A 16530-nucleotide genomic window follows, 5' to 3' on the forward strand; every position below is an offset into this window, starting at 1 on the left:
ATTTATAACAATGGTAGTTTTTTCTTTAAAAACATAACTATTTATAATGCTACCTAAATAATAATAAAATAAATTATAGTAATGGAGTTAGTAAAATTAGTATAGTAAAGTTTCCCCAAAACTTTGTCTTCAAAATAAGGGTGCGTCTTATACACCGGTGCGTCTTATATTCCGAAAAATACGGTAATTTTAATTATCTACACTACTCTTACTATAAGACAGTTTAAAAACTCCAAAGGCATTTTATCTGATGTAGTTTAATAATTTACACAGGCCTAAGAATCATACAGTTTAAGGCCTAACAAAAACGTTTTGACTACGCTAGTTTTTCTTACTTCTTCGCGTCTAACCCTCAGACAGTATAAAACTGGCAAATAGATCCTATCTGTACAAGCCTCATTAATCTCTATACTCGTGAGAAATAGACAGTTAATTTAAGTTTGACAAAAAAATGTGTACTTGAGGCAATTTGAGTAATTAGCATAGATCAAAGTATGATGAGGAAAAGTTTCATAAATTTATTCGCATGGAATTACTGAAGTATCTATAAAAGCAAATATATAATTTCAATAAAGACATGTAATTGTTCGAAACAGTAAACATTTAATCAAAACATTCAAACACTAATTGAAAACATAACAACATTACATAAGTAAAGTCAGTTATTTTCTAATTTTATATGTTACCAAACATTAATTGGATTAATTAACTATTTTTTTTCCTAGTTTAATTTTTTAACAATCTTCAATTGGCAAAAAGACATTTTCTCGTGAGTACACTGAAGTAAAGTACCTTGTTACGGTACTTTTTCTGCTGCCATTAAAGTAATATTGCGTTGATCTTGATACTTTAAATGTCTCGATAATGGAAATAATAAAGGAAAAATACAAGAAATACAGCCCCCTCTTAATGGCAAAGTGGTATGTCTGCGGACTTACAATGCTAGAATCCGGGTTTCGATACCCGTGGTGGATAGAGCACAGATAGCCTATTGTGTAGCTTTGTGCTTACTTACAAACAACAACAACAGTTTTTGACAGTACACATTGTTTTCGTGTTATAATAAAGATTAACAATGTGTGGTTGTGGAATACAGTTCTAATTTTCCTGTATTACTCCCCAAAATTCAGCCAAGTGATTTGGTCGTCTCTTGGACCTTAACAATTTATACACAAGCCCACACAGCCTCAAGGATGTTCATAATGAAACTTTGTGCAGGTAAAGTCATGGTTGCTGAGGTTCTATTGACTTCTTTGCCGTCAAGGTATCGCTTCATCACCTCATTTTCTTGGTGAAGGATGAATCATATTCCTGCGGAAATCATATAATGGGTCAATCTCCATGTATTTGTTAGCAATCAGGATGCCACCAATTTTGTGTAGAACCACCGATACCATTGTCCGAGATGCAAGCCCAAACTTGTACTAATCCCCCACAATGCTCCACTGTATATATGGTACATTGACTATGATACTCTTCATATCTCCGAAGTCGAACAAATTGTTGATAAACAGTTTAAACTTGGATGCATCTCTAAAACGCATGTCTCCAACTATACTTATTCCACTGTTGCTAATTTCAACCTTTATGCTTGGTTATCTCTTCTCAATAGTGGTCTTGGTCTTCGGTAGCTTACACATCCAATGAATCTTACATACAGGTGCTATTAAAATATGAAGTATTGCCGCAATTATTCTATTTGCTTGGAGTATTCTTCTTCCGCCAATTCTTTAAATTCTATTCGTTTGTCATGTGACATTTTTCTGCTGGGTGCCATAACTGGATTAATCCTTCTAAAATTATTGGGCAATTTATAAAACTACATTTTCATAAGCTTTGATCTGATAGGCAGTTTCAATTTCGCGAGCAATGAGCGAGTCACACTTCTACTACTGAACATAGAAGAAGATGATGAAATTTGGCAGGTTTTTTTATTCAAGAGTTTACTAGAAACCTCGGGAAACAACTGGGGGCGCTCAGAAATGGGTGTTTCTCTTCGCCTCCCACCTGGTAACAGAGTAGGACGGCACTTGGAAGATTGTGAAATTTGGCATAAGTGAAAGATGTTGAATTTGGCTGGTACGTGATTGATTTAGCTTGTAGATGTCAATTTGGAAGAAGATCGGAGAAGGTGTGAATGCTCGAATATCATCTTATCTTACGCGAGAATAAAACAACGGCCCTTATCGGAGTTATGATTCTTCAGGGATACGGGGATCTATAAATCCCATGCCTGGAAATTTTGATGTGGGGGTGGGGAGAAACAGGAATACCCCAATAAAACTCACTTTCACTGGTCAGGCGACGAATATTCTACCTGCCCAGTGCCCGATGACATCAGAACAAGAATAATACAACGTGAAGATAAAATTGAAGGAAGGAGTGATAGGCGTAAGAGATAAATATCAACTTAGTTTGACTAAGGCCATAAGGTCTTCTTATAGAGGAGACGTCTGAATGGTGCTTGCCGACTGAAGGAGAATCGTCGATGGAGGAAGGACGTCTGAACACGAAGGATGTGCCACGTGTCTCGTTGGTAGGTTCGTGACTTAGAGGCGGAGGATCGAAGAAACTGCTATACGGCCATGGTAGTTTGGGTGAACATCAGCTTGGTTTCCTTTGTGTTTTGTAGCTGTACGGGTTTAGGTTTGTTGGTCTAGTGTGGTTGGGTTGTCGTTGGTCTTCGCGGGTTAATGTATGATGGGTCTGCGTCATCGTTTCCATTGCTTTCCTCTTGTTTATGTTTGTAGTCTGTGTGTGTTGATCTTTATTTGCTTGGGTTACAACAGTAGGAGTCTGGGTTTCTTGATCAGTGTCGGGTTTGTGTGGTGGTAACGTGGATATTGTGTGGACCGCTTACTTAGGGTGGTCGCTGGAAGATGTAGTTTATGGTGAGGTTTTCGGCTTTGAAATCAAAGAAGTAAAACAAGCATCCGTGTGAAAGAATTTAGTTAACAGTTTTTGCTGTTATTGTTTTTTTTTTCAAGTGGGGACAACTTTCATGAAGTGAGACGGTCTTTCTGTTTTCTAGAAACAATTTGGTGAACTGCATGTATGGTGGTGGTGTGTGTGTGTGTACTCTGCTCTAATGCTTGATGTATTTCTTCTGTGGAGATAGATGGGTCAACATTTCCTAGAAAGACAATGTGTAGATTGGCACTATTCTTGGAAGGTTGGCATTTTACTGGTGGGTTGGAGTTCCAAAGTTGTCACATATAGCTAAGGTCTTTAGGCGAATTTGGTTATAGAAGAAAATTCCTTTTTCTCGTAGGTTTATCGTATTTTATAAAACTACATATTGAAAGTAGTGCGCAAGAAGCTTGTTGAGGATTTATACACTTCCCAGGACTTTTCTCTCTTGTCTCATCCTTAAATAATTATTGAAATTCGCTACAAAATGATCAATTTTCAACTCGATGGCGCAAACTATAATCAAATATATAGCGTAACCATGGGTAACAGATTTGCCCCTGTGCTTTGTAATTACTTCTGCCACCGAAGGTCGATGGAGGTTCTTTTTACCCCTTTGTGTGTATGTGTTTGTCAGCAATATTTCTCAAAAATGACTGAACAGATTTAGACGAAAGTAGGTATACACTTTGACTATAACCCAACTTAGGAGTGCTTAGTTTTTGGAGGGTCAAACTCAAAGGTCAAGGTCACGAAAATCCAAACAATCTCGATCTGTTAACATGGGACCGATACTTTCACACTATATTTGCTCTATAACTCAATCAAAAATGATGGGATTTTGATGAATCTTGGTGAACAAATGTAGAATATTATTCTTCACTGTCCTGCCAAAAATGATCCATGTCACTTGATAACGACGGACATATGGACACATTTTCGTATTTTTTGAGAGTCGAATATGATCAACGCTGCGTGGCGGAGGTATTCGTTCTACTAAGTGCCCCTCTATTTCATTTTTGATTCCCTTTTATATAGTGGCTACGACACGTTGGTGGTGTATTTATAAGGTTTGTCCTATCCACAACAAGCCTTACATTTTGGAGTAAGACTTAACAAACAATGACATCTATAAAAATTAACAAAAAAAAATAGAAAACTTTATTATTTCCCACCGTCTTTATATATTGATCAGATCAAGGCTTTTCCACGAGTTTTTATTGAAAGGCCACCAATACCAATCTCTATATCTCTTGGAATGAAACTCATCTCATCTATCAAAAAACAGGCATTTTAAACACTTTAATTTTTAATGCTACAACCATTTTCAATTCCCAAAATATTTTGAATTCGGAATTCAAACTTTTAACGTTCTGTTTTCTTTACACGAACAAAATTCCTACACTATCATCAAAAACACGAACATAACCATTGGGATTCGCAGATAACTTTACTTTAAGCAATGGCTCAATACTTATATTTTATCCTAAATTTACCGCGTTAGTAGTGCTGTTTAAAAATACAAATGCCAGGACTGTACACCATGCTACATAATTGAAACAGGGTAAACTCAATACCAGCATAAACAAGCACAATCGTAGAACTTCTTACATCTTCCAACATAAATAGGACTCTGGTCACAACATTTCATCTTATTATTTTCAAGTAATTTTTAAGGATACAACAACTGTAAAAGAAAAGTCAAGGAAGTCCCTTTAATATGAAATAAAAAACCTTTATAAACCCTTATACTGGTTCACCAACATATATATATATATTCATCAATGATATTTCAGCTGCTTTATGATTGGCTAATTTAAACTGTTATATTTTCAACTGTAATTTTATAATTCTCATTAGTACGTTGTGCCAGATGATGACAAGTAAACTTGTCGAAACGTTGTAATTTGTCTTTTTCTTGTTTTTATCGTCCGTTACAGTTGATCTATAACTTTATATATTGACTTTACAATATGGGATTTCTTGTTATTATCCAGAAACATAATTTGAAAATAATTTTAAGTCGTATGGTGTATTGCTGGTCTTAAAAGTGGGCTAACTCCAAATTTTTGTTAATAGCTTTGTATCACAAATATTATATTCATCATATTGCAAGAACGTTTATTCATTATATATATATTACAGAATTTTAGCATCTTTCGAGAGCAGCCTCAACATACAAATGCAGCTTCTGGCATCATAGCAACAGCCTCATCTGTAACCGCACGCCAGTCTACTGAACCAACCACAAAGATGGCTTCAAGCTCAACATCGGGTAACAACAGTGTAGGTCACATCCACGTGCGGTTATCTCTTCCAGATGTGCACGTGCCAGAAGAAACGGTCTTTCCTTCTCAGTCAAGCTACTCCTTACCCACCGTTAGGAAGCGTTCACCCATCGTGAGTCGAGCTAGATCTGTTGATGCTCGTGCCATGTCACATATGCCACTTTTGTCCATTTCTAGCAGATTCGATAGTCAGCAGTCAGAAACATTCAGCGAAACTCGCACCCCCGTGTCTCCACATCAATGTCCCTCCTTATCGGTCACACTGTCACCATTACGAGATATCTCTTTGCGACCTTCATCTCCCACCCAAGGAGGGCGATCACGATCTCTGTCTCCAGTGTCACCATTATTGTCTCCAGCTTATTTCCAAGGCTCAGACTCGTCTAGCAGTGCCGGGCCTATAAGCCCCATAGGTATTGTTTTATGATTCATAAAATTTTGTCATTTTTCTGGACATAATTATTAAAAGACGAATATGATTATTAACTGTGTGAGATTTGATGTAACCACTTGTATTTTGTCTTGTCTTTCTTAATGAACAGGTGAATCCTGAAAAAAACGTAGCATACAGTGATATGCACCCAAGATTCAGAACTCGATACCTGGTAGCTGTGCTATAAGCTTTTGATGCTCTGTGTGTGTGCGTGTTTTCTTTCTTACGAGGGTATTCAGGGATCATTATACGGTGGCCATGGTGTACACTTTTTGATTCTGTGCCTCTTTTAGACAGGTATTCAGAGCTCAGTATAGTGGCTATATTGCACACACTATTCATCTGTGGCTAAATGTAGTGAACATATTCAGATTTAATTATACCACCTATACTCTAAGAGCTTTGGTACTGTGATTCCATTTTATGAAGTTTACTCAGATTTAACTATATTGTACTAATACTGAACAATTTTGGCTTCTGTGAGCATTATTGTGAAGGTATGTACTAGAAATGTAAATTGTTTAATTTTGCCTACTTCAAAACAATGAATAGTATGAGTCTTTTTCTTCGTACCACATATTTCGTTTCAATTAAATCTATCTTTATGGCTTAAGTGTAAGCTTGTGGGCTTTGGATGCAAAAGTAAAGCCAATCTTTCTTTTCAGTTATTTGTGTTTATGCAAATCAAGCATCTGTTGATTTATCATGCGATATGAAATGAAAAAAAAATATTGGCTATTTAATCTATACTTGTAAATGAACTTTTGGTAAAAATGATTTTTACATCTATACATTTCGTACATTTCGCTGTATTATGGACAGTGGTCACTACGAACAGCAAAAAGAGCCTGACATCAATGTTTCGTGCTCAAAATTAATGATGTTCATATGGTCCTGAAGTATCTCCAATCACTTCTTTGAAAAAGTTGTTTAGAACACATCTAGTGTCTGGAGACATTTGACAAAATGCGAAGTATCTTCTAAGAGCATTCTATAGGTGCTCAATGAGAACGAAATCCAGTGAACATACAGGTTACTCCATTCAGCCAATTCTCTTTGATCAGATTAGCATTTTGGATGTGGGTGTTATCACCTATTAGACTGAAGTCAAAGCCAATTGCACTAGCACATAGGATCTTAGGATGTGATTACTTTAATGTATGTCATTAATCATACCATTTCACAGGATATAGAATTCGGTACATCTGACAGTGCTTATTACTGCCCAATCCATATTTACATCGTCATATGCATAACGTTCCTGTACGGAAATGGAGTTGGATCTTGTTCTCAATTCTCTTCAAATGGGTATACGTAAGCTATATAGCTGTAGGATAAAGCGCAACTCTTCTATAAAAGAATATTGCTCTGGATGTTGTCGAAGTGCTTTTGGCACCATTACAAACGAGTTGGTTTGTGTCTTGCTAGGAGCGGATTCACCTCAATAGACGCATGACATCAGGTCGGCCTTCTAAAGTCTGTTTCTAAATATCTGTACACTGACACGGTGACAAGTTTAGTTCAGGTATCGTAATGCACACTGGTAAGTAAGCATGTTTACTGAAGAGAAACATCCGGTATCCAGGGAAAATTATTCATTTCCTCAACGTTTCACCTTATGGCTTTATCGATAGTTACTGAACACAAGCCTAGTCTTAAGAGGACAAAACAGCTGGTGTAATTCAAAATAATAACCATGTATTCTTATGTATCATCTGACATTTGATCATATTATCAACAATAAGAACGTAAAAAGTAATAAATGTATGATAAGAATAGCAAAATGGTGAATAATATTAATTTAAAAGCGAAAACAACTAGATCAGTGATGTAAACATTCACATCTAATAAATATGAAGAGTTAAACTGTAAATGTAGTTTTAACCACAAACATGTATATATGTATACTATGCTTAGAAAACTAGAAATCCACTACTTTAAAGTGGCCATTATCTATCTTTGTTGACTGAAGGTATCTCAGTTCTAATGAAAAAAGACTCCTTGTACTTTCTATCTAGGACACTGTGGCTTTTCCCATTTTGATGCTAAGATGTTGATGAGATTTTACCAATCCATGCTCATTAATAAAATGTGATGCAACCACACTCTTGTCAATCTCATCCATCATTGTAGTACTGATACATCCCATGGAACGCTATTGTAAGGGTCTCTCAGTTGCATCAATGCATTTTTGTCACAACTATCACATGAAATACTGGTTAACAAATCTTTCAGGATAATTACTAGATTTCAAAATTTCCCAGATATCTATCCTCGCATCTGCTAGTCATCAGGATTGTTACAAATAGGTGAAAGTCTCATTAACTGGCTAAAAATCATAGTCCTCTTCATGGCCCTCAGGTAACAAGAGAGAGATAATATAGAAGTAGCAACGTTTTTCCTTTTTTTTATACGTTACTAACAACCTTACCATCCAATATAGCCGCAGACATTTTGAGAGATAAAGAACTTTCACTGTTTCTATTCATTAAACGGTGACCAGTTACGGCTACAAAGATTTGGCTCATCCTGGAAGCAGGTACCCTATGAATGTGAAAAACCGAAAGCAATATATAGCGGTCATCTGCTTGCGTTATACACGATAATGTGCATTGTCCATTGTGTTCAAGCACACATACCATTGGTTTCGAAGCAGATTCAAATTTTGTTATCGACGATCTGAGACATTTATTGCCTATTCACAGGAAGCGGCGGTGATTGGTCAGTTTACATTCGTCAGTAGACTCGCCATATGAATGAAACATCTACATATGACCTAGCCATATTTCGTGAAGAATATGAAACACTTTAAGTTCTGCAATCACTTTAAAATGACATGTAAAAATAAGGACTACATAGGCATTTTTGATGAATAACCTTCACATGCTTGATTCGTTTGAAAACATACTTATGGATTTTTGACATTATTCTATAACAATGGTTTTGTCTCATAGCCCCTTGTGGCTCAACGATAAGGCTAAAGGCTTATCACGCTAAAAATCGGGTTTGGATGCCAGCAGTGGCCACAAAACAGATAGCCCATTATGCAACTTTGCACTTAACAACAAACAAATAAAAGCCTTGTCATAATTATAAGATATTAAAAAGTTCGATTTTCATCCTTTTTTATGCTATGTTATTCTGTAAACTTGGTTTTTTTTAGTTGCAAAATGATATTTAATGCTCGACTCACTCAAAATTAATATTGCTGTCGATTTGTTCTTAAGTTTGCGAGCTACTAACGATCTTTCGGGGAAAGTAAATTTGACATACCTGCATGGTTGTGCTGGCTGTTAAGTACTGTAGCTGTAGTTTTAATCGTTTAGTGCGTTCGTTTCCCTTTAATTAATTGTTTTTTCTTTTAAGTTAGATCATGAAATTGTCTTTAATATATATTTTTTTTTTACTAGGGGCAATTCAACCTGACTTATACAAAAAGAAAGATATGGTGTTTTTCCAGTCTTCGGACAGCCAGGACAAGGCTAAATATGGACGACTCCACTTTCGACTAAAGTATGATTTCGATAGATCAGACCTCGTTGTTCATGTCATTGAAGGTAATGTCAAAGGATTATATCTGTTAAACCTGTTTCACGCCTCGAATGCTCTAGCCTATTACTTCTAGCGCCATCTATTGATAAATAAAGTATGTAGCCCTTATTTTTTTTAAGTGTTGTAAAATTGATCAGTAGGTTCAGTCACTGACTTTATTATTATTATTATTTTTTGGTTGTTTGTTAATCACTTTATCTTAACATGATAATTAAAACTGACAATTCTGTGTAAATAGAGAATTGTATTCTTTAAAATGAGATTTTTATGTCCCATGCGTGAAAGTCAATGTGAGCGCAGACTTGCTATAGCTAAAACAGCATAATAAAATTAAAATATATTTTGTTATCTTTATTGCTGTAATTATTAACTGAAACCTTACAACTTCATGCCGGTTTAATAAACATTTTTATCACAAACACATTAACAAAATTCTTCAGATCTTGTCTAAACTCAACTCACTAAAGATGCATAACTAGTTATACATAAAATATTTTAAGAGGAAATTTTGACAATCATTGCTTAGGTTATTGTATATACAATTCTATATACGTTTGATGTTGTGGCTTTCGAACTTGTCTTCCAATAAATAGTATCTAGCAATTAAATCCGTTGGAGTAGCTGGTATTTACGAAAACATAAACGTATAGTTAGAACTTTCAACTTTGTTTTATGTCAGAAAATTCTGGTCGATTTGGATTAGATTATGGGAACAAACAGGGCTAGTAATTCTAATATGAAACGTATTTATACCAGTAAACAGGTACTAAAAAACCCTGACTACTAGAACTTTATTGAAAGCTAAATAGCCCCAAACGTTCTTTCGCTCTGAAAAAGTAGAAAGGTGTGTGTATGAAAAAAATGTTTACTAGCTTGTTTCTTGCACCTAAACAAAAGGTATAAAATCACTGATTGACATACTCTATTACCTACCTAGTTGACTTAGTGAGAACTGATATAGTGTGAATTATACGCTGGACGTTGGTATAGAAAGTAATCAGTGTATTAAAACAAAGATTCATAGCACAGGATATACCACATCAAGGGCAAGAAATTCACGTGCTAGCCCTGGTTAGAAAACTAGAAATTTTAAACACTCTTTGCCTGCGAAAGATTCTGTACAAAAAAGTTTATATTGGTTCCAGTAATTATTAATCCGTGCATTAGTTTTTATTATTATTTTTTTACAGTGTCTTATTTGTAGCATACAATGAATATGGAATGCTGTATGGCTGATGCAAACCACGTGATGGGTTGTATACGTTCGTATCTCTTTCTATTGAAATGTACACCTCTAACATGTCATTAGAAGAGTCTGAGTTTAGTGATATTTGAGAATCCTTCTACTTTTCCAGTGTAAATCATATCTACTTTACGATAGATAATATTTACATAGTTACATTATTCTAGGCAAAGTGAAACTTCGGAACAACTCGAAACTAAATGTATGTATGATTCAAATTGTACTATAAAGATACCTAGTCAGGCCTTGTTTGTAATTCTAATATACAGAGTAGCTAGGGTTTCTGAAGTTAACGTACTGGTAGATAAGTAACATTTGTAACATTGGTTTTCAGTGAGGCAGTGTTAAAGTTAAAACACGTATCTCTACTTGCTGTTATTCCTCCGCAGGGTTAACAAAACTGTTTACGAGTTATATCCATCTATCTATTACTACATTTACATGTCTATATATTAGACACAGTTTCTGAGATAAACATGTGTATTTAAAACACTACTGTTGTTGCGTATACTGGAATGGACGGCAACTGCCTGAAGACGGAAGACTTTCGAAACGTCGTCCTCTACAGTTGTGTTTTTTACACAGGCAGTTACCGTCCATTCCAGTTCACTCATCATGAATTCTATTCCTAAACAACCTATCAAAGACTGCAGTTGTTCTAAATTATTTTTGATAGTCATTTTTCTTCTATATTGTTTCTGATTAATAAGATATTTTTATAAAATGAAACAAATATTTGTGTTTGGGATCAGAAATGTAGGCTTAGTTTGGAGATTATATAATTAAACATTTTTTAGTACATTATACTGAACAGGAAGTTCTTCTTGTGCTGAGTAAAGTTATCTTATTTTTAGCAACTAATATCCGAACCCAGTAATGACAGGACCAGTAATTGAAACGAGATTGAATTCTGACATAGTTTTAATTAAACAAAACCGATTTGCAGGCCAACTGACAGACCTAATTTCTCATGTTGAAAGGATGACTAAAAATACCTTACTTACATCCAAATCATCTCCTTTGTGTGTGGTTAAAATTGAGGTTCTGACCGTTTTTACACAAGGAATATATCTGTCACATTAAAAATTTGTCTTAATATTTTCATTTGAATAAAAACAGTTAGCAAGGCTGAAGAAATACAATCTACTGGGAACGTGTCAAAGGCCATGTCATAGCGTTTGTTGACTTGCATTCAAAATTTCATTCAACTACTTTTTATGAATCTATGTCGATATGTTTGGTGTCAAATTGTAGATTATAATTATAGTATTATACGTTAGTTAATTTCTTAATTTAAGAGTAAATAAAAAAAAACATAGCTAAACATCGATTTTTGTGTATCACGTGGTATGTTGAATGCAGCACTGGTTCTTTCCTTTTTTGGAAACGGTCCTTATATACACTTACTTTTATATATGACATGAATAGCCAATCAAAAGCTCAAAATGTCCCCATAGTGGTTTTCTCAGCCATTTTTGACGTGTTATGGTACTAATTTCGTTCTTTTCACACAAGATTTCCAACGATTAAGTAAGTGTTTAGTGAGCTAAAAATTTCATATTTTTAAAGACCTAAATACAGCTTAGTTACTGTGCTTGATAAATTATAGTGGAATTCTGTGATATGGATATAGTGATTTATTATTTTTGGTTATTTAAAATGTATATGTAAAACAAAAAAAAATTCTTTTCACATCCTTCACGTGGGAAATTTCATAAGGCTTAGCAACCTACGACAAGCGGCAAACGAGTACAAAGGTTGTAACTAGAAGAGATAATTTTTTGCTTTGCTTCTTTATTTACTGTTCTATGTTTTAAGAAACATAACTTTAAGAAATTATTTGTAAATGGTAATACTGTATATACATATACAATGTATAATAATTGAAATGTGACTGTATTTTACAAAATAGTAGTCTACTAAAACACAGCCAAGACAGGTCACTTTGTAAAAACTAAAGGTCAGTTATATATTATTGGATACAGTAACACGAGTTCACGTGCGCCGCGTCATTGTAGCTTCTGTTATTGTTAGCCAGACACGGCTGGAAGCTCAATATGATAAAAATAATAAATAAATAAATATATATATAATATTATGAGATTTAAGCTATTTAGACTAAAAATTTGTGTTTTTGTGTTATAATCTCTAGTCATTCTAGAACGAAAAAAGTATCATTTATATTTCTTTCATAATTTTTATTGAGGTTACCAAGTCGGTGAAATCGAACCAACCCATACAGAAATACAGTATTGGAAATAACAAATAAAATATAAAGTTTTTTATAAAACAAATTTGATAATCATCTGGGGGATATAAATATTTCGCTTGCGAAATTTGAAAATGTTCTAATGCATTAAAGTATGTTTAATTTTAAAATCAAAATTGCTTTGCACATTGGATAGTCAACATTCTAAAAGAAAAAGTTTAGAAGAAAATTGTTAATTAAAAAAATCTTAGTAGTTAATTTAAAAATCTGATATTTTGTGTACAAAAACCATGTAATGTTTACCAATAGCCTGCAAAATTTTGTAAATATCTGCAAACATTATCAAAAAATCATAGTATAATTACTCTCATGGATACTTTCGTAGTTACGAGGTGGGTGGATTCCACCCAGCCCGCAATGGAAGGGATTGATGAATTTTTACATCCTACAAATATTCCTGACGTCTCTAAAAGAAAACGTTACAACGATATTTAAACAGTTATTCTGAAAACAAAAATTGATGGTAGTTTAAAGAAATTAACAATAAATTATAAAGTTTCACTAAAAAAAAAAAGTTCGACGTTCATTTATTAGGTTGTGCAAATAAAATTTTAAAACTGTAAGATGGAAAAAGTTTTTCAATCTTAACATGTAAACAGTTGTTTTCTACTCATACTAGCCAGACTCTGACTATAAATTCACAGACGAATATTTAGTAAAAAACTTAATTACAAAAAATCCTGATTTTCCGTGTACAAAAAACTTGTAATGTTTACTGAAAGCTTGCAAAATATCGTGAAGATACATTACTGCATTAACAGTTATAGTATGTATAGTTTCAACGTTACATTGTGGTTAAAAGTTTGGTCAAAATAACTAAACCCGTATAGAGATGGTTAAAATGCCTTTGATTATTTGTTATTCAGATATAATTGATCCTCTTTCTACCCATTTATTAAAATCACCTGACTTGGTTGTATAGCATAATCATAATCTCTACACTATTTTCGTTACTACCACAGTTGTGCGTATATAGTCCTACTTATTTCCCTGTTGCTCACGTTTTCTTCTATCGCCGTTTACCACTGTATAATCCTGGCTGTGGCTCGTCAAATGTCAGAATTTAAAATATAATTATTTTCGCCAATCGTCAAAATAAAAGGGTGTTTACTTATATTTCTTAATAATATTATAAATATATAAAATGTGGTTTTTGGATTTAGTATTCTTCTATAGAAGGTGTCTATGACTTGTTGACGATAAATTCAACGATAAATAAACAGCACGCACTTCACATGTTTTCAAAATAATATATATATTTGGAACAAGTTAAACGTATGTACAACAAAGTCTTCACACTATAGAGATTACAGGGATATCATAAACACTATTTATATATAGTTCTCTTATTCTTGTCAAAGTCCACTTAGGCCTATTCAATTACTTTAGAATTTCAACTGACAAGCCGAACTATCTTCTTTATTACTATCGCACTAGTATTCTGTGCGTGATTCACTTACAGTTGTGGCGCGAGTTACCGTAATCGTTTGGTCTTCTTTCTTCAAAATATCTTCTGTTCCTTCTGTCAAAGTGCACTCAGGCTGATTCAATTACTTTAGAAGCATGCTTTGACAGAATAAATTCTTCTTCTTATATTTTCTACTGTTAGTCTTTTTCTAGCATATTAAACGTTAGGCCTGTCACTTATACAGTAGTTAACTTCACGCCGAACTTTTCCTTGCCTTAACTTTATACTCTTCTGCTATTGTCTGTCTGCTGTTTCCGCTCGTTCTCACACTATTTATAACTTGTTGAAAGTATCCTTTTGCTGAGCTCAAAGATAAAAAAGGTCTCACTTTATTGTAGTAGCCTCCCAGTGGCACAACGGTATGTCTGTGGACTTACAACGCTAGAATCCGGGTTTCGATACACTTGGTAGGCATAGCACAGATAGCCCATTGTGTAGCTTTGTGTTTAATTACAAACAAATAAACTACTGTAATTAGTATTATGAAACACATATATAAACTGATAACAACATGCAAGCTTTCTGAAAAGTAAACGTATTTAAACGTTATAACATCGGGTTTCAATACACGTGGTGGGCAGAGCACAGAAAGCCCATTGTGTAGCTTTGTGCTTAACTTAAAACAAACAAAACCAATGTTCCAACATTGTCCTGATATAAAAGATTGTTTAGTTTAGATATTATTGATTAGTTCGTATGATTTATATCTAAAAAACAACATATTTCTTATTATGAGCTTCTGAAAAAAGTACTTAAAAACCCAAATTGGTATAATCTTTCGATGACATCTGATGCTGCATTTTCATTTTTAAAATATAATATACATACATATATATATATATGTGTATATATATTCTCTTCATAGCACTGGATTTGGGGGCGATATCCGAAAACGGCTTTAACGACCCCTACGTCAAATTAACTTTAATATCAGAAGTCGATACTAAAGTTAGGCAAACTGAAATTCAGCGCAACTCTTCAGACCCGGTGTTTGATGAAGTTTTCAAGTTTCCGGTTTCGTATGACGACCTCTTGGGAAAAACTCTACTTCTGCAAGTCTTCGACTTCGATAGATTCTCAAGGAATGATGTCACTGGCGAGGTCCGAGTTCAGATGTGTGACGTCGATGTTACTACGGAGGTGGAAGTTTGGAGTGAAATCACTAAAACTGACAAGGTAAATATATATATATATATATATAGATTCCTGAAATGATATAACCTTCTTTTGTTAGAAAAAATAAATGTACCTCAGAATAAATTACACATAACTAGGACAGAATTAGTTTTGAATCTTCATCATCATCATCATCACAGGCAGCAGTACATCGATAATTCTACCGATGCTTAGCTGCCACACAATCATGAATTATTATTACAAGAAATTATTACAAGTTTTGAATCTTACACATATATATATAAATATAACCAGAACGCCTACAAGTTTCTACCTGTGGATACATTTATTACACAATAAATACCACAATACTGAGCTATTCTGTTTATTCTCTTCTTTATTATTTTCAACTGGTTTCGTGACTTCAAAAGGCACTCCTTAGGACGTAATTATACAGAGAATCTGCAGTGAAAATGTAAAGACATAATTTTTCAACTATTTGGTGAAATAGATAATTGAAGACTAATGATGAATTTACATAAGTTTCATGTTAGATTTCCTGAAACAAATCCAGTAGCTACCAGCAAACAGTTTAAGGAATGTATTTAGAGAAATACTAAAATTTTGAAAAAAAAACTATATTTTCACGTGTCCACTTTCTGGGGCATGTGGTATAAAACATAAATGTTTGTAAAATATTTCATAAATTTTTTTGGCTACTTTAAATAGGTGGAAGTAAGAGGGAGAAGTAACAGTACTTGAGTAAGGTTAGTTGGAGTAGGGCAACAGTAAAAAACTAGTACCAGTAATCACAGAAAAGTCAATAAAGTAAGTAAGAAGTATATTTTTGTATTAACTTGTTAGAGATTATGGAGAAAAATGATAAAGGAATATAAAAGAAGTGAAGTTATATTTAAAGAAATTATAAGGTTCATTCATTTTTGAATATATTCTAAAGAACTTACTTTACATAAGAATTGTGTTTTGTGGGTGTAGAATGTATTTAATTTAGGTTATTTGTGTTTATTTATCTATATGTTTTCTCTGTATAATTACATCTTTTGTAGTGACCTTTGAAGTCACAAAAACCGGTAGAAAATAATACAAAATAGAAGAGTTCAGAACTGTGGTACTTTGATGTATATATATATATATATATATATATACTACAATATATATAATGCTATAGAAATACTATTAATTCTACCATAGGTACGGTTAAATACAGACACTAATAAAGACTAATAATAG

The 16530-nt window shown here is 33.7% G+C and overlaps 1 protein-coding gene across 3 annotated transcripts in view; it reads left to right on the forward strand.

Moving 5' to 3' along the window:
• The window catches only part of LOC106466972 (synaptotagmin-12-like), a 204140-nt gene that overhangs the window by 97404 nt on the left and 90206 nt on the right, over positions 1-16530 (forward strand). For all 3 annotated transcript variants that reach the window (XM_013927277.2, XM_022395653.1, XM_022395657.1), the window contains exons 3-5: positions 5056-5611; positions 9042-9188; positions 15029-15339. In XM_013927277.2, coding sequence (XP_013782731.2) covers positions 5056-5611; positions 9042-9188; positions 15029-15339 — 1014 coding nt within the window. The remainder of the gene's footprint in view (positions 1-5055; positions 5612-9041; positions 9189-15028; positions 15340-16530) is intronic.

Source organism: Limulus polyphemus, unplaced genomic scaffold, assembly GCF_000517525.1.
Source record: "Limulus polyphemus unplaced genomic scaffold, Limulus_polyphemus-2.1.2 Scaffold77, whole genome shotgun sequence".
NCBI lineage: Eukaryota > Metazoa > Arthropoda > Merostomata > Xiphosura > Limulidae > Limulus > Limulus polyphemus.